This window comes from Lampetra fluviatilis, chromosome 21 (genome assembly GCF_964198595.1).
Source record: "Lampetra fluviatilis chromosome 21, kcLamFluv1.1, whole genome shotgun sequence".
NCBI classification, from domain to species: domain Eukaryota; kingdom Metazoa; phylum Chordata; class Hyperoartia; order Petromyzontiformes; family Petromyzontidae; genus Lampetra; species Lampetra fluviatilis.
Window position 1 is genome coordinate 5,034,535 of NC_136295.1, and position 27,277 is coordinate 5,061,811.

At 43.3% G+C, this 27,277-nt stretch overlaps 1 protein-coding gene across 1 annotated transcript; it reads right to left on the minus strand.

Annotated features, from left to right (window-relative positions):
• Positions 1 to 2,421: 2,421 nt before the first annotated feature.
• Positions 2,422 to 26,991, minus strand: TGFBR2 (transforming growth factor beta receptor 2). The gene is made up of 8 exons (XM_078865888.1): positions 26,695 to 26,991; positions 15,007 to 15,220; positions 13,850 to 14,097; positions 12,674 to 13,282; positions 11,361 to 11,689; positions 10,257 to 10,398; positions 8,373 to 8,500; positions 2,422 to 6,688 (listed from the first exon to the last, which is right to left on the minus strand). The coding sequence occupies exons 1-8, from the start codon at positions 26,723 to 26,725 to the stop codon at positions 6,452 to 6,454; spliced, it is 1,938 nt and encodes a 645-aa protein (XP_078722014.1). The 5' UTR covers positions 26,726 to 26,991; the 3' UTR covers positions 2,422 to 6,451.
• Between the last annotated feature and the right edge of the window lie 286 nt (positions 26,992 to 27,277).

Below are 27,277 nucleotides of genomic sequence, written 5' to 3' on the forward strand. Positions count from 1 at the left end.
TTGTATGGCCTAGCAGCAAAGTCATTCCTAATATACCTGTCAAACCCAGATTGGTTGTGGTAGGAGCAGGGCCCTTACTGGGCCACAGAGTAGAGCACTCCCACAAAAAAAGACATAGAACTTAGTGCTCATGAATACATGTGGTATGCTGAAAATGTTATTGAGAGGGACCTGATGCACACTTGCCCATGAGGTTACCATCATTCTCATAGGCTTCTGCTTGCCATACTTGACCGGAGTCCTGCCACTTGCGACTTCAGAAGGAGGCCATGCTGCCATGGGGGCTGTCGACTGAAGTTGCTTCGGCTAAAGCACTCCTAGCGGAGGTGATAAGACTTGTCATCCATGGGATGGCTTACTCCACAGTTGCTGCGGAAGCCAGGACTTTAGGCCACACACCACTTCCGGTGCGGTGTCTGGAGTTGTGGAATCCACCATTGGCGAAGTCGTGGCTACCACCTTAACCCCCACCCCCCCAACCGGAGAGAGTGCTGGCCCTTGCTCACCGCCGTCTTCAGGGGGCTCTTGGTAGCTTGCTATCTTTGCCTTGAAGGGTGCGACCGCACGCAAGGTGACTCGCCGGTCAACCTGCAGAAGCGCCTGCTGACCGTGCCTCTATTGCCAGGCGGGGCCACCAAAGGGGTCGGGACTAAGTCTGCTGCTGTCGTCCAGGCTGCCTGCCGCCTGTGAGATGAATTGCCCGTGCAGATCTTTCAGGTGACCTGGTCCACAATACAGGACAGCACTTTACCACATGCTCAGCGTATGAGAATAATGCATGATAATCAATCTCGTATTTTAATTATCTTTGCTGGTCTCTAACCAAGAAGACTTCTCTGCACTGGCTGGTTCCAATCAGGGGAATATGCCATTAGATGCTAAGACCCGTGAAAATCTGTTTTAACGTATATATCTTGATTTGAAGCTTTCGTGACTGCAGGGATCCATACACTTTGGTTATTTCTGTAAAGTCACGTAGGTAGAACAAATAATAAATCACGACGTTTTGATCGCAGCACAAGCAACCATCTTCTTTCACCTGAAGACGGTTGCTTGTGTTGCGATCGAAACGTCGTGATCTATTTTTTATTATACCTACGTGACTTAACGTATAGTTACAAATCCTATTATTTACAAAGTGGCACTTTAATGCCTGTTTGTACTGAGCTAATTATGGGCCAGAGAAAAAATTTGGTATCTCCTGATTTGGTAAAACTTGTGGAATCAATGTCTTTGACCATTATGTTTACAATGGCGACATCACCTTTACAATGGTGACCTGGTGATCTGTAGTATATGCACACAGTATAGTACAGAATATATACATTTTAATAACCTGCTTCCCATGTTACAATCATGACTTCTAAAACCCTTCTGTTTATTTTCTTTCCCTCATGTTTTATTCAATACAATATATTTTGTCTCCCACAAACACAACTCAGGGATCTGGGAGATTTCTGGAAATGGAAGTGCGTGTGGTTGAGGGGAGGACTGGGGCTGATAGAAGCATATTGCAAGTTTATTTTGAAGGGGGTTGACTACCAACGTTTGGTTTTCCAGAAGTTGTGCCAAAAATCCAAAGCAAACAAGAGCCTAAGTATCTTGAAGTTGATATCCAGCAAGCGCTGCATGTCTGTGATTGTAACAAATACAATGTGCAACGTGTTATTGCAGAGGGCTCCAACTTAGTTTTTGCAGCGTTTGCACCAAGGGATTCAACTAAGGAAGCTCACAACTCCCGTGATTGCTAGCTATGTTCTGAATAATATAACAGCGACAAATATGATTCCAGCTACTTAATCACGTGATTAATACATCACGTGCATTTGCACATACAAACAAGGACTCCAGTTATATCTTTGAAAGACTTTTAGAAAACGACTATTAAAATGTACAGCAAATAAAGGAAGGGCTCATACACACCTGCCAGTCTTATTTCACTGCACTCGTTGGCAGACGACTATTTTACCAGCCTTTAGGTTGAGTAGACCTAAGGGAAGCCCCTTTTGGTGCACATATTGACCGAGATATATGGACAGAATCTTTACCAGAAGCACTGGGATTTTCACAGTAGTAACACGTTTCTCCCCACATACTGTATATGCTTTTTCACATATGAACTGTATACAGATTTGGCTACTAATCTGGCTTTCGTACAGAAATAAAATTTCCATTGTCTTTTGACACAACACATTAACTCTCTGGGTCTGTTAAGTAGTAAGTGGTGTGTTTAGAGCAGGGCTTCTGAAATCCCAGTCTTCACACAAAAACCTTGTTCGGGTTCTTATTTTGCAGTCACCAGGTGTATGGCACGTGTAACACATTAATTTATTTGGAGATAATTGTTAAATGTTGAAACATATAGTGGTGTGGTGTAAGGGCTGGAGCTTCAGAAGCCCTGTTTCAGTTGTGTTGTGAATGTTTTAGCGCTTTTCACTTGAAAATATCTTGTCTGAATCGGTGGTCAACGATTTAACAGAATTTTAACAAATATCTCTTCATACTTGGTGGCCACTTTATGTAGAACGAGGATTTAATTTATATTTATTTCCATGTTGCTGCCATGCTCGCTTGGAGGAGGGTTAATGGGCATAAGGTACTTCTACTAGAGTATAAGGTACACCGATGCATTCTATATTATTAAACCTTTTTTGCTAGAATCCTCAAAACAGGTTCATGCATTTATGATACCACAAAAAGTGAAATGGATGTGGCATGCCAAAATAACCTAAAATTCCTGGAACAGCTTTCCAGATTGCTCTGGTTACAATTATTTACTGTGTATAAGTAAAACATGTTTATGCAATAAAACTGGGTTCTAGATTTTAATCAGGGCAGAATGGATCTGAAGAATGTGCATCACTATATATTTAAAACAACGGCAGATGTCAAAATGTAATGAAAAATGTATTTATTTGTATTTTGCAGTATCGCACCCATAAACTGAATTGTTAATCCCGTCCACTCAGCAAAAAGTATATACAGTACAGGCATATAGCAGGAAAAAATAACTTTGGTATATTTATATTGTATATAAAGTGTGCTGTAATATATACCTTACAAGATAATAAAGAATTTGTTCACACATTGGTGGATTCATTTTTAGAAATCACAATACAGTTTTTGAAGTGCTACACATTACCTCTAAAGGGAAGGCACTGTGATAATGTATTCATTTTAGAGTGAATTCTTGATAACTAACAAGATTTGGACTCATTATTGTGAATACTTTTGGAAAATTATATCCGTTTCACCTTTACATCATTTTAACCATGCTTAATACATTTTATATATTAGTTTTATCATGTGGCACAGTGGTTTTTGTTCTGATTATTTTTGTTTCATTGCCCTACTTTTCTCTTGTCATATTGGTGACCCAGGTCACTCATGTCAAATCAGACTCCTGGTCTCTTGAGTTTTCACCAAAATAAACTTGCATATTATAACCACAACCCCATCTGTTTTATCTCGAAATAGCATTCAAGACAAGTGTGTTTTCAATAAACCCTCAAATTGTCACATCTATGTTTTTTTTCCATTGACAATTACTCTATCAATGAATAAAGACTACTTCGTAACATTTGCTTGAGTGAATTCGTGCGTTAACATTACCAATCTGCCAGATATCTACTTTGCACCGGTATTATGCCAAAATGTTATACACTTGCAAATGTTCAAAAATAGTTGAAAATAATAACACTGCACAGACTACATCGTGGTTAGTAACACTTGAATACTTCTTAAAGCTGTTAACAGAAATAAAAAAACAATGGCAAGAAAACAATACAGTTTTCACGTAGAAAGCACACACCCTTGTATTAAAATGTTCAATTGTTGAGCATATCTTCCCAGTTAATACATGGCTTCAATTTCCACATTCACTTTCGTTTAAGTACAATTGAAATGTACATGTTTTGGGCTGAACCTGTATAGTATTTGTGACCAGCAACAACAAGCTAATGCGTATTCCATTTTCCATAAAATGCTTTGCAAACGTATTCCTAAGGTGCTTGTTTTTCAACTTTTGTTTTGCTATAAGCAATGCACACCTCTTGTTGTCTTTGCAGCCTGCAATACTATTTCTGTTGCGATGTGTTTTCTCGTCATGGTTGACTTTTAGGCAAGTGCTAATGCGATTGCCACGGTGTAAATGTACAAGTCCTCTTCCTATACGGGGCTCCTAGGGGCATATGACAGCAGCAAATAGTGCTGAGTGTACCGTACTGATGAGTCGTAATGAAGAAGAAACCAGTCACCAGTTTTGCTTTTGTTCCGCTAGTGCCTGTTGTGGGGATGCCCACATTTTGAGTAAGTTTGAAAGGCCACATTATTTTGAGCTGGTGGTCTGAATAAGGCTGAGAGCTTTTGTATGTGCAATGCCCACCTTTGTTGTGAAATCTATTAATTTCCTCGGATATTACCATATGCTCTGGATTATTAAATGTTAAGGAAAGTAATAAGTAACAACTTGGCTCTAAAATACAGTGAAAAGGTATCATAATCTGAGGAATATGGTAATATCAAATTCTCTATAAACCATAGTTTCAGATGTCTTGTCACAAATTAATTCTTGCCAAATTATTTACTAATAACGTATATGTTTTAAAATATTCAAATAAAATATCTTCCATTCAACTACAGTACTGTAGAACTCTCAATTATATTTTTATAGCATCAATCTTATCAACATTTCAATAAAACATTCATATTTACATGTTGCAAGCCGCTTGCACTTTGAGCTTTTAGTGTCATGTACCATGCCCAAAACGTTAATATTTTGCTATGCATTTTACATATATCTTTTTAATATACTGTACTGTACACACGTATATACAATATTTGATCATTCAAACTAAGGTTTTATAAAATAAAACCCAAAACGAAACAAACTTATACAAACAGAAGCAAGGATAATGTCATTTCAGCAGCTGTTCCAGGCCTCACAAAATGCCCCTTCCAAAAAGTGACACATTCCACAACTTATGCAGATATTGTGACAAGTCTCTCAATATAATCTTGCACTGCGTCGGTATGCCCTATCATATACATGCCCTTTGGTTTACCAACAGCCAGGCAAATCAAACATAAAACCCTCATGCATTCAGTTTGCTTTACAGTATAAAATTCCCTTTTGTATCACATTAACCCTATTTCCTCCACATGCCTAGTTTGAGACATCGTTTGTTTTCATTTGATTTGCATCAGCTAAAGTCGGTCATGGATATGCACGTGTTTTTAATGCTTGCATAATTGGAAGTTGGAGAGCCAACCCATCCCATTGCACTTCATTTGCAAATTCCATTTCGATTGTGTATTTTTTTACATTTCACTGGAAGGTGACGTAGCAGATGAAGATTTGAGATGGTTGAAATGTATTAATGTAAAAGCAACATGTCTTGGTCTTCCCTTGTATGTTGACAAACTCCACAATCGTTAAATGTGTATGGATACTTTTACAGTCCTTGTTTTATTATAGTGAATCTTTCCCAAGGTTAGTGTGATAAATCTGGGTAGTTCCATGAAAAATTAGATCTCATTTTCTATTTACCCCCTTGTAAAAAAGAGATAAGGAAATGGCTCCAAATACTGTCAACCTATATTGAGAAAAAGTGATTCCCTTTGTATCATTAAATTACAGCCATTGTTTTGAAAAGTTTTATGTATAATATATACGTTTGGAAATGTCATATCATTGAAATAATACTGTAATAAAAACTATTTGAAAAATATAGCCCAATTGTTTTACATCAAATGGAACCCAGTTACATTTACAGTGTTTTTCAATGCCTCAGCACTGAGGAAATGTCTCATAAAATATTAAAAATGATGTCTTGCTGTGAGTAGAAAAGAAATTTGATGAAAACAAATATTGTATATGTATATATGGTAATGCTGGCCACCCACCCCCTTGTGCACCTTAGTGGCCTTCATAGGTGTTTGTTGACAGCACTTGCCCCAAAAGTCTGTTAACATCTGTGGGGGATATTTATCTTTGTATATAGGGGTGTGTGTGGAGACAAATGCACATGTATTTATGTTTACAAAATAATAAATCTTGCTCATGTATGTGTTAACATGTTAGAAATGTTCATGATTGTCCATGCACTGTGAAGAAAGTGCTGTACACGTGTGCTAAATTTACAAATGCAAAACTAAACTGCGTTCTTCACTCTGTGCATAAAGTCGACTTGGTTAATCTGCATGGCCTTGGCAGCATGTTGACAATTAAAGCTCGTTAAAACTTATAGAGTGCCTGAGTAATAGTCGAAAAACAGGGCCAACAAATCCGTGCGCATTTAAGCTGATGATGCACTTAGTCGACTGCGTAAGATAACTTTTCTGTTTACACGCGCGCGCCCACGTGTGTGTTCGTGGCCGCGTACGTGCACACCCATCACTTTAACCCAAGACTTCCGGCTGTGTTCTCTTTCCCCTGCGTCCCCCATGCCCCTCAGCGGGAAGGGCTGCCCATGAGACACTGCGTTTCGCCCTTGTCCTCAAAGCTGTCCGAGCTCTCAGCGGGAGAGGATTCGTCGGTGGGCGGCGGCTGACTGTCGCGCTCCCTCTCCCGCTCCGTCTCCGCGATCTCCATCTGGCTGAAGCGCTCTGCCACGCACTGCGCCGTCAGACGAGCCTCTGGGTCATGGTCCCAGCACTCAGTGATCATCTCGCTCAGGAAGCCCATTCCCTGCAACAGACACGTGACGGCAGCACACATTAAAGTGTGTTGTCTTCATACTGAGGCTTCCGTCTTTCGGAACAAGTGAAAGGCCTCACAGTCCTGTGATGTAACAATACACCTAGTTCCTACTGCACACTACGCTTCATCTTCGCAATGGATACCCTCTCGGGCATGTTCCATACTTGGCTGCCACTCTGTCGTTAGTCTTGACCATTAGCCAGCATCCCTTCAAGTCACACTGTTGGCAATGCTTTACTCTCTTTTTTGTGCCGAGTTGATCTTCACCAATATTTTATCTCTCAACTTCCTGAATGTGACTTAGGCACTTTGTTACAGTGCCACCCTGCTGGATTCTCCAACTAAAGTATATGCCATTATAAAGATTTTCTGACTGTGCTACTCTTCTTTGGTGTGACATGAACATTTTGCCACGGCACCAGCCTATTATATATATGGTATCGTCAGCCTTGATGAATCCACTGCAGGATGAAGGCCTACCCAAAGTGTCACCAAGCTCACGGTCCTGCAAGACAACGATTCACATAGTACCCACACACAACCTGATTTCATTGTTGCATTTCCGCGGTGGATTTCCTTTCAAGGGCGTGTTCCGTACTTTGGCAATCGCTCCGTCATTTCTCTCAATCATTGGACAGCATCCCTTCTGGCGACATGTACCAAGTAAACTTCTTAACAGTCGAGGTCCCATATTGTAGCTGCTCACCCCGAGCTATACATGCCCTGATGGTGCATTGCCTTTGTGCTGTTCGCCTTTTGGCGTTCTCTGGTCGAACACTGTTTGAAACTAGGATCAAAAGAAAGCTGTCTCTGGTGTGGACCAATCAGTTTCAAAGACAATGCGTATATTATCAGAGCATGTTTTTTCTTTGCACGTTCACCACGAGTATGTGTGGTTAATGCAGACAGGGTTCCTTGAATAAGGATTCTGTTTGGTGTTTTAGCATCTTGACAACTGTTTTATTGCCAGAAAGGGTAAAACTTATTATATCTCCAACTTGGCTATTTTATGTACCTCATGTCCCTCTTTTTGTTTCTCAGTGTACAGTAATTCCCACCGTGGACCTCTGCCAAGCTTTGTGCTCTTTTCAGATTTTTTTTCCCATTTTCTATGACATTTTGTAGAAACAAGTAGGGTTACTGACAGCAATAGTGATGTTTTTTTCATTTATATACACCAACTGCCATTGCAGTCAGTCCTTTAATATTTATTGAAATGTTTATATATATAATTTCAATATATATCATTACTTTATATATCTTGGTAATTAACAATAAAAATGTAATTTCACAGACTGAATCACTGATCAACACAGGAACGCCATAGCTGCGCACTTGGGTAAACCATTAGCTTACAAAGCCATGCTTGTGTACCCAAGAAAGCCTCATTGAGCCTCAAGATCCCATCAAGTGTTTGTGCTCGGGCCGATGTTGCTATGTGTAACCCCAATTGAATAATTTGACGATGCTCATGTAGGACAGGAGAAAAACATACACACTCCACTCACTCGCACGCTGCAGAACAGGGGGACAAACGTAAAACACTCCACACATTGCGCAAAGGTTCTGAACAGAACTCGGGCCCTTCTCACTGTGTTAACCCTGCACCGCCCTGCACGCTCAGATTTATTCTACATACACATTGGCTGCAGTGTTGTTAGGCGGTGGTCACCTGGTGCAGAAGCCAGCTGCCCGGGATGTCTGGGCGACCTCTCTCCCGCAGCACCATGTCCTTCATGCTCTCCACGCACGGGTGCTCATGCACCTTGGTGCCAAACGGCGGCTCGTAGTCCTTGACATCTGCACCACAGCCATGCAGCGGGACATAGCCTCCGTTAGGCCCGTTTGTTCCCAGGCATAAAAACCAGCTCACATTGCCTTGGTCGTTGAAAGAATCAGAATGTTTATTGAGACTGGAGGAATCCAATGAGCCATGAAGCTCTTTTTCACAGGACATCTGCACCACAGCCATGCTGCGGGACATAGCCTCCGTTAGGCCCGTTTGTTCCCAGGCATAAAAACCAGCTCACATTGCCTTGGTCGTTGAAAGAATCAGAATGTTTATTGAGACTGGAGGAATCCAATGAGCCATGAAGCTCTTTTTCACAGGACATCTGCACCACAGCCATGCTGCGGGACATAGCCTCCGTTAGGTTCGTTTGTTCCCAGGAATACGCCAGCTCACATTGCCTTGGTCGTTGAATCAGAATCATTCAGAATCTTTATTTAGACGAGTAATCTGATGAGCTATGAAGCTCTTTTTCACAGATGTCCAGTTGGGGCATGTCAGAAAGTTACAACAACAATACAAAAAACGATAGGAGTGCAAAGTATAGGAAAGGTAGTAAAGTCACAATGAATATATAAACAGAAATTATGAAAGTATGTAAGTGCAAATTGCCAAAGTATATAAATTCCTGGCGATTTTTCAACAATAGACCCTCAATAAATGACAGCACACATTCCCTCAATAAAACTGCAGATTAAAATGTAGCTATCGATACATGGGTAAGGCTTACCGTACTTGTAAACATTGTACTGTAACTTGCATGCATCATATGTATAGGTTATCCATTGATTCAAAGTTAAGAAGCACACGGCGGGACATAGCCTCCGTTAGGTATTTAGTTTGTTGTCCTTCCCCCGCACCTCCGATTCGCACGGTTGACTACGTACGGTGCGAAAGAAGTTCAACATACATCCATACATACTGTACCAAACTGTCTCTGCTCAAACCAGCATGGGATTTATCTAATATCTACTGATGGCCTGGCGATGGTTATTTTTTACGATATACCCTTGTTTAGCCTGATAGACTTAGGCCTCTTTTTAAGGAGGGTCCTACCAAATCTTCACAGTAGGGGGATGATTAAGTATTTGTGTGATCAAAATTTAGTAATTTGCAGGGATGTTTGGCCAATGTTAGTTACATTGTATGTTTTTTTATATGGGAGGAAAGCAAAAAACCTGGAGGAATCGCTAAGCAAACAGGAGGAGAACATACAAACTCCACACATAAAAGCGCCAAAGGCAGGAATCAAATACACGTCCTTATAACTGTGAGGCACACGAGTTACCACTGAGCCACCCTGCCGCTCAAATATAGTGGTGGAAAGTCAACATTCCTAAGGCAGGGACCAATCTATCCATAGCACAACCACTACTGACCTCTCCCAAAGTGATACTCATCAATCCTACAGGGATGATGATCGGAGTTAACCTGCATCCACAGTTGAACTTTCAACCTGCAGAATGTAAATGTATCACCCTGTTCACAGCACCACCTGGTGACCCTATATGTACATTACATGTCACTGATGTCACTACACACTCACAGGAATTCACATGCACAACAACAACCGACATTTGCCACTAAGTGCCAAAGACGTCACCACAGCACTTGTTCCAGGCTAGGTGCACTGTGAAGCCACGCGAAGTGTCAAACGCTCACTGACATGAGGTCGCGAGACTGACCCAGATGTTATGGGTTAACTGAGATGACTGACAGATGTACCGCCTGCGCACACACCCACACACTCAACGTGCTCGTGCCAACCTGTTAAGACGTCACAGCGAGATGCCATTTCCCAGAGCACGAGCGCCATAGCGTACACGTCCACCTGCTTGAAGGACTCCAGGTCCTCGAGATTGATGCGCGACTCCAGGACCTCAGGAGCCATGTAGCGGGCCGTGCCAACCTGCCGAGCAGTCACCCGCAGTATTGCTTACATGGCAAGCTAAACCGTCGCAGCAGAGTCCATATTACTGAGAGCCTCGCACTGTGTCCATTGCCAGTCCATGCATAAATCGGTGAGCTCTCATGTCATCATGGACAAGAAGCTGAGGGAGCCGTCTCTGATGCGGTCTTTAAACAACAGACTGACATAGGATGCTCTGACAACTTAAATCATCTTATAGTGTGTTCACCAAATTATTGAAACATTTTTTTTACCTCATACAAAGTTCTGTGTATTCAATGGTATCTCCGTCTCTCATTATACTTCTCCCCTTCCTCAACGTGTGTGATGATGACGACCACTGGTCTCTGATGGGTTCTTCACGCAGTAGACGAATAGATCTATGTTGATATAATATACTGACAAACCAGACCCTGATGGTTCTTTAGACAATAATGAGTGTCCAATGGGGACTTTATGAAAAAAGATAGGCAGATCAGTTAATAATGGTCTTTGATCAACAAACTAAAAGACTGACACACCATTTTCAGCAATATTATCTTTTAAACATTAGCATAGTTCCATCCATATTTCCATCTGGTTGTCAATTTTTTTGTCTTTATGGCTGTCAGTGTCCATCTGTCTATCAATCATCCATCTGGTTACATTATCCATCTGTATGTGTGTCTCACTCGTGTGGAGCGGGAGTGTAGTGGTTAGCGCACTATTCTATGCGCCTGTGTTCTATTCCCGTTAACAGCCAACATCGGCAACGAATATCTTAACTGGTCCTGAAATGAGTACCTGGTGCTGATTTGTTAACATCAGCACTGAGCAGAAAAAGGCGGCAGGGCGCAGTGCTGGCCACCCACCCCCTTACGTGCTGTGCCGGCCTTAAATAGGTGTTCGCTAAGAGGCACTTGCCCCAACAGTGCCTTAAAGGCTAGACGGGGGATCTGTGCCTCCGTCTTTGCGACTCTCACCTGCCCGCTGTTGGCCAGCTCGTCGGAGCTGAGGGACGGGTCGAGCCTCAGCGAGAGCCCGAAGTCGCACAGGCAGCACGTGCCGTCCGCCTTCACCAGGATGTTGGAGCTCTTGATGTCGCGATGCGCGATGGGCATCTTGGGCCGGCCACAGGGCGTGCGGTCGCTGTGCAGGTGCGCGACGCCGCGGGCGAGCGACGCGCCCAGCAGCATGAGCTCGCGCCAGCTCAGCACCTTGCGCAGAATCAGGTCCTGCAGGTTTCCCCGCGGGTGGTACGCTGTGATGAGCCAGTACTCCTTCACCATGCCGCCGCCACCGCCCGCCATGCCTGTCGCGCCACATCGAGTTGGTCAGCAATCATAGCGGACGGGTGGCTTCCGGAGGGTTCATGAATCATTGATGTTAGGGCACTGGTCTTAACGCCATTACCGTCATCATCGATATCAAGCTCAATGCAGGGGCCATGCATAGCATCAGCAAAAATGCTGGCTTCGACATATTTTTTGATGTTCATCTGTCACAAGATTTGACATCCCAGAGGACATTTGCAAATTATGCGTGCTCAGTTTCCCAGGAAGGCCCCGTGATCAATTGCAGAAACAGCTTAAGATTTTCCCTTAGTTAGCGACGTAAATCATCATGATCTAATAGGAAATTTCACTTTACTAATGTTACACAACTGTCAACCAGAATTCAAATGTAGATTTCAACCACGCTTTATTAAACTGAGTAGTAAGTTAATCCTCTCAGCCCGGTCACATGACTACACATAAAACCTACTCTAGTTTGGCTTTTCGCTTAATTTAGCTAAGCCCAGATACCAGGTGTAGTAGGTTTGGTGGATCGTGCAGAAATTGCATTCTTACATTAACTCTTACAATTACTGCATGACCTTGGCAGGGTTCAGTGATGATGATGAGCAGAGCAATCAGTGTCCGCATCACGGAAAGAGAAGTTCGACTAATTTGCAGTCCACGACCACGTACGCAGAAACATTATTTTTAAACACACAGCCGAAAAGAACAAATATGTTGTGGATACACAGCTAGGCCTTGTGTTCTCAGTTGTCCAACATGCATTTTAAGCTTAATTATTGAGAAAAAAAGGACTAAAATCCCAATAAGGTGCTCCGCCAAGGCTTCCTAGCAATGTCACTACGTTGACGCGTTAAAAGGTGTGACGTAGCTTGAACGTAACCAAAGCGCGACCAAAGAGGCTTCATAGTCATGTCGCACAGTCTGGAACACAAACGCAGGGATGGATCCCTCTCGAGCCGTGTGCTCGATTGGCGAGATTAAACATCACCACTCACCGGCGTGCAGCCCGTCGTGCTCCGGCTCGGTGGTCAGCCTCTCCTCGGCCGTCAGGAAGTGCAGGATGCTCTCGTGCTTGAGGTTGGCGTCGGAGAAGATCTCCTTCTCGCAGCGCCACGACGCAAACTCGGCCGCGCGGAAGATCTTCACGGCCACCGTCTCAAAGTGGTCCGAAGCCGCGCTCTGCCGCAACTTGGCGCGTCGCACGCGAGCAAAGCGCCCCTTGCCCACCTCGGCGTCCAGCTCGATGGGCAGCAGCTCCGTGTTGTGGTTGATGTTGTTGGCGCATGTCGAGCTGACGTCGGACTGGTCGTCGCGCAGCGCGCACCGCTCGCTGCTCTCGCCGCCGGCGCCACCCGCCGCCCTCCGGCCGCCAGAGGCCGCCGCTCTTCCGCCCGCCGTCCTTCCCGAGGACGGTGCGGAGAGGCCCCTGCCGAGCGGCGGTTTGATGCCTTCCTTGGAGGGCAGGGCAGCAGCGCCGTGGGGGCCTCGGCGCTTGTGCCGCTCGCACAGCGTGTAGAAGGTGAGCATGACCAGCGCGATCAGGGCGAGCGCGGGCAGCAGAGCCAGCAGGATGATGAGATACAGCTTTTGCCCATCATCGTCGTCTGCACAGCGGTTCAACGTATTGTGATTGGCACGAGTTGGATACAATGGGCAACAACTCAATTTTGGCTTGCGAAATTCCAATGCAGTGCATTCTGAATAATTAAAATGCGACGCAATTTGGGAGTGGAATATGGCTGCAATCCAGTGCTCTCATCAAAATATTTAAATTCGAGTAAAGTGACAAATTGCTGCAATTCTAACATAATGTGTTAATGCGTACACATTTATAAGCATATGGATATTGAAAAATACTTATCGGGGCCTGATTTCCATTAACGACCAGTAACAACAGAAAAGTAATAATTAACGCACTGCATTTTGCAATCTCCTGCAGTGTATTCATATTCTTGGATCTTTCGGTAAAGTCACATAGAAGGGAAATAATAAAATATTTAAAATAAAACAATAAAATTCTCACAACGTTTCGGTCACAACGCAAGCAGCCGTCCTCAGGTGAAGAACAGAGCTGTCAGAAAGACAGCGTCCTAATGAACACTGCTAAGCTTGGCAGCGTATTTTAAGACAATGCACACCCCCAATTGCCGCAGAGCGGTGGCCGTGCTTACTGTCGGTGCTGGAATTGTTCTTGAAGGGCGGCTGTTGGGAAGGAAGGTGGCTTCTGATCGGCAGGTAGTGGTTGCACTCCTCGGCCTTGCACACGCACGCCCCGGTGAAGTTGGAGCCAGGCGGCACGGTCTGCTTGACGCAGCTGGTGTTGTTGGCGGTGCTCTTGTTCAACCCTGGGAGCTTGGCGACCAACTCTTCCAGGGAGAGGCACTGCGTGCTCACGTTTATCGAGTTGCCGTCGTCGTTCCTGTGCCGACAAGAATAACACTGGTCAACAACAACAACAACAACAAATTTGGCCTGGACTTTTGCAGCTGTTTTAGACTAATTTCAGGGTGCTGATTGCAAATCTTATCTCAGATTTGCTCTATCACATCTCATTTTTATGCTATCGGCATACCCCATTTTCATTGATTTTACCCGAAATTAACTCTGTCACTTATGATTGCGAGTCAGTGACTGCTTTAGTGTTAAAATATGGTGCTTTATTTTTAGGGTGTGTTTATAATATAATTTTATGTAGATATCCACATTTATTTAATATTTTTCTTCTGCAGTTTTTATTGAAAATTCAATATTGGATATCTGATGTGATAGACAAAAACTGATGCCAGATTTGGAATCAGCACCCCTAAATTACCTTAAAACCGTTCGAATACCTTATGCCAGAAAAAGTGTGTTGACCAGTATAATAGTTCACGACCGGGAGGGGAGGGGGCAGTTATGGGGCGGGGGGATGCCTCGCCAAGAGACTTAAAGGCTCGGCAAGGCTTCCTATTTCGATTGATCAGGAAAGCATTTGTACTCAGCCAGTTTGCGACGCAACCATCCCAAGGATGCTGCCACGGAGGGGGGGAGGGGGGTAATGGTTAGCACAATGGACTTGCAATCCAGAGGTTGCCAGCTCGAACTCAAAACACTTTTTTACGACAGTGCATGCAATTAACCAACTTATGAGTTTACTCCAAATACCTTTGTGACACAGAAGCACAACAATTTTAACTCAATCAGGCTCAATATTAAATCGTCCTTGATTACTTGGGTTTCCATCACAGCAGACGTTCCCCAACTCAGAACGGACTACTTACGAGTGCAATCAAGACGCACAAGTCTACAAAGCCCCATAGGAGTACAGCTGCTGGGAAAGGGTGTTTACCAGAAAGCAGCGCAGTAGGAGTCGCTGCATGTGGAGCTACGGTCGCAGCCGCTGGTGCACAGATCACTCTTAGGGTCGCACGTGGCCGTGGTGATGGCGAACGGGCCGCTCATGTCATCGCATAACTTGCAGAGGACGGAGTTCTGCGTGCCTTGCAGCGGTAAGATGTCAGTGAACCTCGGGAAGCTGGAGACCAGCGGCAGGAAGACTCCAACTACAGCGGGAGGAATCCAAAAGATGCAGACATACATACACACACAGATACAGGTGGGCAAGCATTTAATTGAACTTTGATCTTATCTTGCAGTTGGCGCTGGGGCGTGGGGGACTAGTTGAAAATATGGCGTTGGCTCAGTGCACCGAAATGACATTGCTGAGATCCTGAGTTTGTATTAAGGTTTCAAGTCACATGCTTTTACACCGTGTTCCCAACTACATAAAACAAACCTTGCCATAACCTTAGACTAACTAACACACTAACTCCAAGTATAAGCAAAACTGTGATACGGATGTGACCACTTAGCTTTCTCAAACATAAGTTACCGTACGAAAAGCAAAACCGAACTATTTATTTCTATGTAATTCCGTCTCAGTCAAGGAATCCTCCAAACATGTGAAGCATTTTTCACAGAATTGATTCACACAAATTCTGATAATGTCCAATGCAGCGGACACAGAGCCTCAAATCAGCTGCCAACTGCGTTTCTGCCGTCAGCAGTCACGTGTTCCACCACTAGGTGGCCACACTGAATTGCTGACGGCCAACGGAGAAGGACTGCATGTGGCAGATGTTTGAAGCGTATGGCACCTTGGCTGAAAACGTCAACACATCGTAGCACAGTTGTACCACATTGGACGTGATGCACGAGGGTTAAAAATTACACACCCATCAATTAGCCGTCCATCGCATGCATTAATGTTCACGAAGGTTAAATAAAACCAAATAGACAGTTGAATTTACAAAAGGCTTTCTCCAGGTTCAATACATACGATCAGATTTTCAAGAAGACACATGTATACAGGGCTGTATATTAAACGCCATTCTGCCTGGCTTTTGTAGATTATGAAAAGTGATTTGATTCAGTGGAACCCGAAGCAGGTATCCGGCTCTCAGAAACCAAGGACTTAATAAATATATTTCCAGGATATAAGTCCTACAAAACTATTATGAATATTGAATAACTATGTTAAGATTGCATTGAAAAGTAAGAAATGAAAAATGCTCTCAGCAAAGCTATTCAGAGTGATATGAGAAGATGTTTTCAATATATATTGGAAAAATAAAGGTTTAGAAATAAATCTAGGCAAATATTAACCATCAAGACAACCATTATAACAACCAATGATAATTACCTACAAGCTATTATTAAATAACTTAAGAAGGCTGCAACGTTTGAGTAAAGATACTCTCCTGTGTTAGCAAAGCAAAAATACATTTGGCTGACATTCTTGATTTGAAGCTTTCGCGACTGCAGGAATTCATACTCTTTGGTTCTTTCGGTAAAGTCACGTAGATAGAAAAAAATAACTAATAAATCACGACAATTCTATAGCAACACAAGCCATCGTCTTCAGGTGAAACAACACAGCAGGCGGACTGCTGAGGCAGGAGGAAATGTAGCGAGAAAGCCACACACGCCTGTGGTGGGCACAACCCAAGGGCAAGTGGGCGGGACTAGGGATGGAATTTGCAAGTAAATGCAGGATCGCAGAGCTCGCCCACCTCGGCCAATCCGAGGGGGGAGGGGCCGCCGCAACGGGCGAGAGGGTGGGGGTGAAATTTACAGAGGGAACAAGTTGATAGAGAGAAATAAACTCCTTCAAAAATTATGTTTGAAACCAACGGGTTGACTTTAAAGTGCACTAAAAAGTAAATAACTCGATTGGACAACGGGAAGCGGACGACATCTTGATTACAAGATTTGACCACGACATATATACAGAGGAACGAAGTTTAAATAACTTTTTTTCACAACTTCGTTTAACTCACCGTCGAGAAGTTCGTCAATGATGCGGCGCCTGCTCCCACATCAACGCTTACTTGAATTAATTGATTATTTTATGAATGAATCTTCAATGTACAACTTTTGTTTGTGTGGATTGAGGGTGCCCGTAACTCGTTGACACGGAGCAGGCGCGCCCGAGACACGTGGCGCTTGCTTCTTGGGCGAGGCGATTCCACAGTTTAGGGACCGCGGCCTTTTTTGACCATACAAAATGTTAATTGCTTTAAAAGAGCCACTTAATTGATGCCGATTTTGATACCGGCATGCATTGTCACCGGATCTGAGTACGTGTGCAAAATTTGGAATTGATTGGGCAACAGGAAGTAGACTTACTTTTGATTACAAGATTTGACCACGACAAACATAGGAGTCAAGTTAAGTAAAGCCGTTGAAAAAAGAGTTATCAAACTTCGCAAACTTAGCAAATGTAATGCGACTTGCAAATTCCATTCCCAGCCCTGCCCACTTGCCCTTGGGTCGTGTCCAGCACAGGCGTGTGTGGCCTCTGATTGCGGTGGCTTTCTCGCTACGTGTCCTCCTGCCTCAGCAGTCCGCTTGCTGTGTTGTTTCACCTGAAGGCGATGGCTTTTGTGTTGCTATCGAAACGTCGTGATTTATTAGCTATTTGGCTGACATTGTTCTTATTGATTTCCCATGACTGCTGCATGTTATATATAGCATGGTGTGTGGTATTATTTTTTAAGCATACTATGCAGTACAGTATATCCTTCACCAACCTGTACTGACCAAGCCAATGAAGTATGGTCATGCAACTTCCATGACCGACACAGCATGAGTAGCCAGATTTTCAAGGTGCAATGCCTTTACCTGAAGCGTAATTTGCTGGAATGATCATTGTAAAATCCGAAACCCAAGACCATCGAGTTGAAGTGCCAAAAACGTAATGTAGAGAGCACTGTTGAAATCTAATGTTTCTTGGCCAGTGGCTATTGGTATGTCAACCAATCCTCCGCTTCCTCTATGCAGAGTTGGCCTAAAATGAGTACCCTGTACCAGAGGTGGGACAAAGTCATTGTTATGCAAGTCCAAGTCGAGTCGCAAGTCATCAAATTCATGACTCGAGTCTGACTCGAGTCCAAGTCACATGACTCGAGTCCACATCTCATAGGTGGGACAAAGTCATTGTTATGCAAGTCCAAGTCGAGTCGCAAGTCATCAAATTCATGACTCGAGTCTGACTCGAGTCCAAGTCACATGACTCGAGTCCACACCTCTGCCCTGTACAAATCAGCACTAGGGAAAGAAAGGTATTCAGTACGGCCACATCACCCCATGATGTGCTGTGCCTGCCTTCAAGAAGTGCTTGCTTACAGCGCTTGCAGCAGCAGTCTAACTGGCGAGATGGGAGATATTTTATGTAATGTGTAATGACTTTTCCACATTTGTCTTCAAGATAAATTACTGATGTCTGACTTAATTTTACTTCATTAACGTCGTGTAATTAGAGGGTGCTATAAACTAGATTTTTACTTGATGGTCTTATTATGGTTTAGACGAACCGAATTAAACTTTGACAGGCTATCCTCTAAGTGATGTCCAGATCATCATTCTCATGAATAATACTTTCAACTTGCAACGAGCACGGAATTCGCTGACTCTCGATGAGAAAGAACGACTCATAGGCACAAGGAACCACACATACTGTACTATACAAACAATGCAGGCAGCACCCGATTCGCCCCCCCCCCATCCTACCCATGCTTTGCAGTCCTCTATATATTACGGCGTTACTGGACAATTAAACTATGAAGTACATTTTTTTTACTATTTGGTTATTTCGGTAAAGTCACGTAGGTATAAAATAAAATAGATCACGACGTTTCGGGCGCAACACAAGCGTCCATCATCAGGTGGGAAAGCACCAAAGAGTATGGATTCCTGCAGTCACGAAAGCTTCAAATCAAGATTATATTTTTTATTTCACCAGGTAAGGCCCACTGAGCTACGTAGCTCTTTTTCAGAAGTGACCTGGCCACAAATGATAGCTCAACGAAGTTGCTTATCACGTGGAAATTTCTTGCAGCCAAATACTCTAAGATGCGTGTTTAAAATGTGGAGGGAAACCCGGAGGACCCGGAGAGAAATCCACGCAACCATGGGGAGAACATGCAAACTCCGAAAATACAGGCGTCAGGGTCGAGATCGAACCAAAGACCAGCATATCAGGCGAGGCAAATAACATCTCGCCACCGTGGTGCCTCAATGAGTATTTACTTGGGGAAGGAAACTAGAACACCCAGGGAAAACCCACACGTGCAAGGGGGCAACACTCTATCCCACAAAGTTGGAACAGGTGGAGTCCACATTTGTTGTACCGCCTGCTTACCCAACCAGTTAATCTATATATGTTTTGCCAATGACATTTCAGCTGTGCTACAGCATTGGCACATGCCACGAGATGAAAAACATGTCATTAAGGACTATGCAGCTAGTAGTGCATCACCCTGTGTCAGACATCGGTTATGGAAAACGCTGTCAAAAGAACTACAATTTTCTTGCAAAAAAGTTTTCTTGCAAAAAAATGTTTTGCTGTGGATTTCACACCTGATTATGATTGATTGTGTTGCAGTCGAAACGTCGTGAGAATTTTTTAATTGTTTTATATTTTTATTATTTTATTATTTCCCTTCTACGTGACTTTACCGAAAGAACCAAGAATATGTCCCTGCAGTCACGAAAGCTTTGAATCAAAATTTAATGTGTACGTACTTATGTTGAACTTCTTTCGCACCGTACGTAGCCAACGGTGCTAATCGGAGGTACGTAGCCAGCCGTTTTATGATGGTATTTTGTTGCGCTATCACAGCTGACCAGGTTGAGAACATCAACTCCCTACACTTGAGAATCTAGCTTAGTGATGGGCGGCCTACTCTGGATTCACAGCCGGTATTCCAGCAGTGCCGGTTCAGTGATCTGACCCCTAAGCCACCTTGCCACCTCATTTAATGTAATTTCTAGGTGCACAAACATGACGGCACTGTAGTACGTGTGGCGTTAACACTGCCAACATGCAAATACATTGTATGGATCATTACCCTGAATTAACACTCAACTCAATGGTGTTATTGTGGGGAGAGTAGACTACCATACTGTATTTTTTCTGAGCAAGAGAATGCACACCAGCTACTACATGGGCAATGCAGATGACCTAATGATTAACGATATAAATATCATGTCACATGACAAAACACACGATAACGGTGAACATATATTATGGACACAGTGTGCAATTACTATGACAGAAATACTGGACAGAATGCAAAAGCGATGATAGGGATTATACTCGACTCTCTTCTGGAAGATTGCGAGTTAAATGTATCATTGAAGGTCCACTCAGCCTATAACGCAGTACTTTGTTGGATATCACAGGTGTTTCCCTAACTGGCCTCGGCCATGTCAATGTGGAGTTTATGCCACGAGCTCAGGGTCATCAATGGAGCTGGATGTCACCCCATTGCTTCAGTAGGAAGTCACCGTGGCTTAACTGTGACAAAGCGATAGCTTACAACATAGTGTAACGGTAAAACTAGTTTAAACCGTGGTTACATTGGAGATGTTGCCTTGATGTAAGTGTGCATACCAGATACTGCAAATCCAGAGGTCGCCCGTTCAATCTCCTGGCGTGGAAGTTTGAAAGGTTGGGCAAGTTTCTTAACCGCCCCCATGCCTCCCTTCACCCAGAGGTATTAACGGGTCACTTGGTAGTGTGCGTGTGGTGGGGTAAAGTGTGGGCGCTCCCATATATTCAGGGCGTCTGGCCAGTGTGGTGGAAGAGTAGGCCAAACACCCGTTAGAGGGCTCTCTAGTAAGTACAGTAGTGACATGAGCAAACCATTGCACAGCTGCACCTTTACCTTTAAATTGAGAAAGGATGCAGAGAAATAGGGTTTCCTTTGTGTTAACAATAATTTTTCGAATAGTTTTCTTGCAAATAATTAAACCATGATGCAATTGAGGGCAGCAGCAGCAAATGATTGCCTTCGGGTCACAACTGATACTGGAGCTAGTTATGTAACGACCAAACCCAAACGGTTGAAAGATTTACATTACATCATTACACAGGTGTGACGAGAGGTTAGGAATAATCCACCCAGCAATTCAGTTAAACAGGTACGATTCTATTGCGACAACTTGTCTTTTGAAAAGCAGATATGAGGTAACACGCAGAACAGAATGTGTACAATATCACGTGACCTTTTTTGCCCGTAACAAAGTATGAAAAATAAGAATAGGGTTTGATCCTTTCTGGTAATAAAACAGGTGTCAATGTGTTCAAACACCAAACAGAAACCGTTTGCAAGGAATCAAGTTTGCATTAAGCACACGTAATTGTGGTGAACATGCAAATATGCTCTGATAATATATGCATTGTTTTAAAAACTGATTGGCCTACCCAAGCTATAAGTGTGCTGATACTTGCATTGCATTTGACAAGGCAACGAAGAAGGCCGTCTCTGGTGTAGGTCAATCAAGTTTCAAAGGCAATGCGTATACAATATTATCGGTGCATGTTTGCATGTTCACCACAAGTACGTGTGGTTAATGCAAACTTGATTCCTTGCAAAAGGTTTCTATTTGGTGTTTGAACATCTTCACACTTGCTTTATTGCCAGGCAGGCCAAAACATTTTCTAATTGTGTACAAAGTAAAATACATTACAAAAAAAACTTTATATACTGTGCTGTGTATTTCATACACGACTATAGGGAGTACGCGTGTGCATACATACGGTACAGTATTGATCAGATTCAGAAGATCAGAATCAGAATATTAGTTTATACTGGAGGAATCCGATGAGCTATAAAGCTCTTTTTCACAGATGTCCATTAATGTAGGGTACACAGAGATAGGGCAATGTATATGAAGTAGGCAGGGAAGTAAGCTTGATACAATTAAAATCTATTAAGTATCATATATGGCCAATGGGGTTATTGGCAAATACGGTTCTGCGTTGCAGTTATACAGTATGGTGTCCGAGAGAGACAAACGTCCACATTCAATGCCCCCTACTTTACATTCACGGTTTGCCCATTCGTGTTTACTGTTTGCTTCCCTGTGGCATGTGGGTTCTATTGGTCCGCATCATAACACGTGGAACTGCCCTGTGAGGTCGGTGAGCCAAGCTCCAATGTCAACAACAACACAAGTGGGCACAGCCCAAGTGCCTCGCGTAAGAACATGAAATTACTGCAAACCACAGGGGCCCATTAGGTCCATCTAGGTCATTCAGCTGTCCGCAGAGACATGCAAACTGTAAGGGAGTTTACAAGTTTTATTGCCAATGACAACCTTCCCATTACACCAAGACCTCAACAATGTAACCTCGCCACTGACTCAAGTCCTGATCCCCCTTCTGAGATCAACGCTGCTGTCACCATCATAGAATGTCACCCAGATCCTGAAAAATGCTGGCGAACTAGAGTGGAACAATGCGGACGTCCACAATAAACACCTCATTCGAGAACAAAACATCATCGCACCTCCTGGCCTTGACATTCCTCGAAGGCGTCGGTGAAACCAGCAACCACGTGAGAACATCAACAGGTCGATGTGCACATCTCCTTCCTGAATGTAAAATTACAATGTAAGACACGCCATGCAACCAAAGCTACGGGCCGTATAGTAAACCCCTATAGTCTGCACTCCTTTCACGCAGGAATAGCAAAACTACACCAACTCTCTCCTGATGCCCTCTCATGCTTATAAGATCCAGACATTTGCATGTCTGGATCTTATAAGCATGCCATACACAAGAACAGAATACTTGTTGTGAGCATTCTGATCCTAAAGTCTCGTCGAGGCGTTACTTGAAGAGTTCCCTTCGAATCACATTTCAACCACACGGAATTAGATATTGGGTCCTTACCCACAGCCCAAATATAGGGCCACGCTTTCATTTATTTCGTGCTGGTGGCATAGACAAGGCTGGGAGCATTGTATATGCCATGGGCGTGCGGTCAGGGGAGGCAGGGGAGGCAGAGCCTCACCTGTCATACTCCAATTATAATAGCTGTTACAAAAATTTAAACAAAAGAATAATCAAATGAAATAAATATTACGATTTTTCCACTGATCTGTGTTATAAATGTCATTTCTGTACGATTCCAATCATTTTTATAGTCAAAATCGCCAAATTTGCGGAGCTCCACTGCAAATACAGGAAAAGACGAGAGGTGAGGCAGCGAAAAGCTCAGCCTCCCCTCCGATTGCGCAACCCCTCAGTAACTGGATGGAGTGCGGGCAATAAGCGCGTGCCTGTAACTATCTCAGTATGTCACCAATGTAATGTTTGTAGACCCCTTCATTTCATGTCGTCACCTTTCATACTCCAGGTAACTTATTTCACGTATGTGTATAAAGATATTTAGGCTCGCTGGTCTCGTCATGCAACTGCAATGAAAAAGCACCAGGGGAGGCAGCGATCACATCTGCCTCACCGAGGACACGCCCCCCTCAGTGAGGACACGCCCCCCTCAGTGTGTGAATCTGGCTCTGACACTAGCCAGTGCCTCCCCAACCATTGACCTCACCGCACAACACTGGTATATGCAGTATGTTGGTTACATGTAACCACCATAGGATGAAATGCATCCTATGGTGGTTACATGAAATGCATCCAAGACTGGAATAATGGCAATTGTGCTTCCTGCTGTTTTTGAGCACACACTTTTGTGTTGATACATCTGTTTTTGGAAATTACCTCTATTATATTGATATCATGTACAGCCCTTTGTCCATATAGCATTGAGATGTGGTCACATTTAGATGCTATTTCAATACAAATGGCGCGTAAATATTTTGAGTTTGCATGTTTACACTTAGAAACAACATGCGTATTTGGCTGCTTTAAAATTCCACATAAGCCACTTATTTGAGATTTCATTTGTGGCCAAGGTCGCTTCTGAATACGATCTATATAGCTCAGTGGTAGTTCCCTGGTAAATAAAAAAGAATTTAGTTGAAAGTTTCGTAGGTTAAGGGGATTCCCAGATAGGTTCATTATATCACTCGCCACTGATGGTAGCCTTGACCAAAATTGAACTCCCAATGTATGCATCCGTAGCACCGAGTTCATTGCAGTGATTTGTAAATTACACAATGTGTTCCAAATGAGGCCAAACAATGTGTGATTCAGTTTTTGGGAAGTGTCTCATTTTCAAATTGTTATAACAACTGAGAATAGCATGATTGTCTTGGCAGCCTTATCAGTGAATACGTGTGCATCCGTGTGTTGATGGAATACTTTTTGAGATTTCAGAATTTCATTAATTCCACAAAAAGTACGCCCAAAACTACTTGGAAAACCATACTGCTGTACTGTATCTATATAAGTATAGTACTAGTCTTGATTACGTTTACTGTACTACTAAATGTTTATTTATAATAACTTTCAGCTGTTTGTCAGTCCACTAATGGATGAAGGCGTCCCCACGCCTTTCAGATGTAGGTTTTAACTTAATAAATCCGTACTTCACCACACTGGTGAGTGTGGGATGCGGAGAGGGCCCAGGTAGGATCTGCGAAAACTTCATATATCACTCGCCACCGATATTTAGCCATGGTCACTCATAGCACAGTGCGTGTTACACTCTGCCACTCAAATGTTTCCCCCAAAAAATACAGGGTGATAAATGTATACATATATAATACCGTGCCATATACATACAATATGCACAACTAGAGTGAAATTCCAGATAAAACTAAATTTTATGAAAAATATTCGCCTTATCTCCCACCAATCTCAATATAATGATTGTCTTAAGTGTATGAACGCTTTCCTGATAGACGTTGTCCAACATTGCCAATCGATATTGAACAAAGTATTGCGAACATTGTAAGAGAGTTATTCGAAGCCATTGGGATGTCTATAAATGAAGCACCCTGTACGAAGCCCCCGTGAGGTGTTTAGTTTGTTGTCGTTCTCACCTCCGATTAGCGGGGTTGGCTACGTACGGTGCGAAAGAAGGTCAACATACATACGAATGTATATTCTTTGGGTCTTTCGATAAAGTCACGTAGATAGGTTCAAAGAAAATAACATTTCGAAAGACCCAAAGAAAATGAATTCCTGCAGTCACGAAAGCTTTAAGTCAAGATACATTCGGATGTTTTAATTTAGAGTTTATTTATTTAGAGTTCATATTGATTTGGTTACACGTTTGGTCCCGTTTAGCCAGTTTCCCTGCTACTTTACTTCATTAACTGCGCCTTTTTTTCCCAATACAAAGCGCACTCGGAGGTGTTTCAAAGGTAAAATTCTGCATTGTCAAAGGCAAATGAAAAACGTGAAGAAGCATTGCTAATGTCAAGACGAGTTGACGGCAACACACATTTTCCAGACATCCCAGTTTCGTAACTTTCCATGCTGGTGGGCAAGTTCCATAAGCAGAATTACGTGCACCTGTTGATTGACGTGGAAAGATCTCACATGACCCCATTACCCCATGTAATGCAATGATGTAGAAAGAGTTTATAGATATAACACGGTGATATCAATTACTGTATACAAAGATCCCTAAGTTCATTTCACACTGCTACTTCAGGGTTCTGTTAGCAATCATCTATTAATGCACCTAAGCGAATACTGCACACTCGGAGTGAATCCAGCAGCAGAATATTTCTGGAAATTAATTTGTCCCGAGTCCATCCGGATGATGACCAGATCCAATACACAGTGCACGTGTGTGGTGATACTGAATGGCTCGGAATTGAACTCTGATCATCATTAGGATTGTACTGCAATTTTAGAATTGTGGGTCATACATAAAACACAAGATTCGTGTCTAACACACGTGTGTGGGTTTCACTAGTACTGTATGCAAGCCATTGCCACCAGGCAACCAAGCTATTATCCAAAGATTAGAAGCTCATACTTGTAGGGGCCCTTTTAAATCTTCAGCCTATAATCTACGTATTCTGTTACTTGGACTTTCGCAGCAGTGACGCAGTCCAAATTAGCAAGCAATACAACAACGTGTCGCAAGTTCGACAGTGGCAATAACCACCACGACTTTTCACTTGTGTCATTTGCAGTGTTAAGCACGGCACCAATGATGCTACGGTGCGTGATGAATACGGTGGCATTAATTGGAACTTTGTATGAATTAAGTTAAAACGTTACAATTCGAGGTGAGGTCAGTGTCTCCCCCTGTACAAATGAGACACTGAGCTGCAGCTCATCACCGTTAGAGGCTCTGATCATCGAGCCAATGGTGGAAATTCCACATTACTATGGCCAGGTTGCCAGTCTAACCAAATGTCGACCCACTTCTGACTTCCCACAACGTATTTGTTCTCACTACAATGCATCAGACGACAGTGCACACACACGCGTGATATAACTGATAACTATTTAAGTGTTTACCCTTCATCTTTACAAGTGAGCATATTCTTTTTATTAAGGCTCCAAGTATTGTATTTAACATTAAAGTAGGTGTTTACCGTCAGCAAGCCGTAACATCCGTTAACTGTCTTAATGTTACACTGCAACGAGGTTGTTTGTGAGAAGACTGCGAAAAGCGAAATACAAAACGCAAAACTTCGCACAAATGAACTCATATTTCGCTACTTGTATAAAGGCATAGAGTACGTAACTTTCGTTTCTTTCGCCACGGACTTACTACTGTATCACTGTTAAACATTTGCGGAAATATCCACTCACCGGAAACCGTGAGCCAGAGGCAGCCTCCCATGATGGGGATACGATATACGCGCGTTTTGGAAAAAAAATATTATCCGTACGCCCCAGACTTTAACAAGAAGAAATGTGACAACTTTGGCCAATACAGAGAGGCAGGCGGGGGAGGGCCCTTTAAGGTGGCATGGCACTTTTAAATCTGACACCAACGGTGATGGCCCACCTCGGCCAGCCTTCGCTGTGTTAACTTTTTAAAAGTGTTAAAACGAAGAAGTGGGAGAACTTCTCGCTGCGATGCAACTTCGCCCACTGAGCTATGCGCAAAAAGTGTGAGTCTCTTTAAGAAAACACGAAAAATAATAAAATAACTGCCAGAGGAAATGTGTAGGCGGTGAGTCACACTGCTAGTGGGGTAGGGAGGGGGGAGTAGCGAATGAGACTGGCGTTTAGCTGACGTCTGTGTTGCGTGTGTGGTGTGTGTCCTCTGTGTTGTGAGTGTGGTGTTACCCTCTGTGTTGTGAGTGTGGTGTTGCCCTCTGTGTTGTGAGTGTGGTGTTGCCCTCTGTGTTGTGAGTGTGGTGTTGCCCTCTGTGTTGTGAGTGTGGTG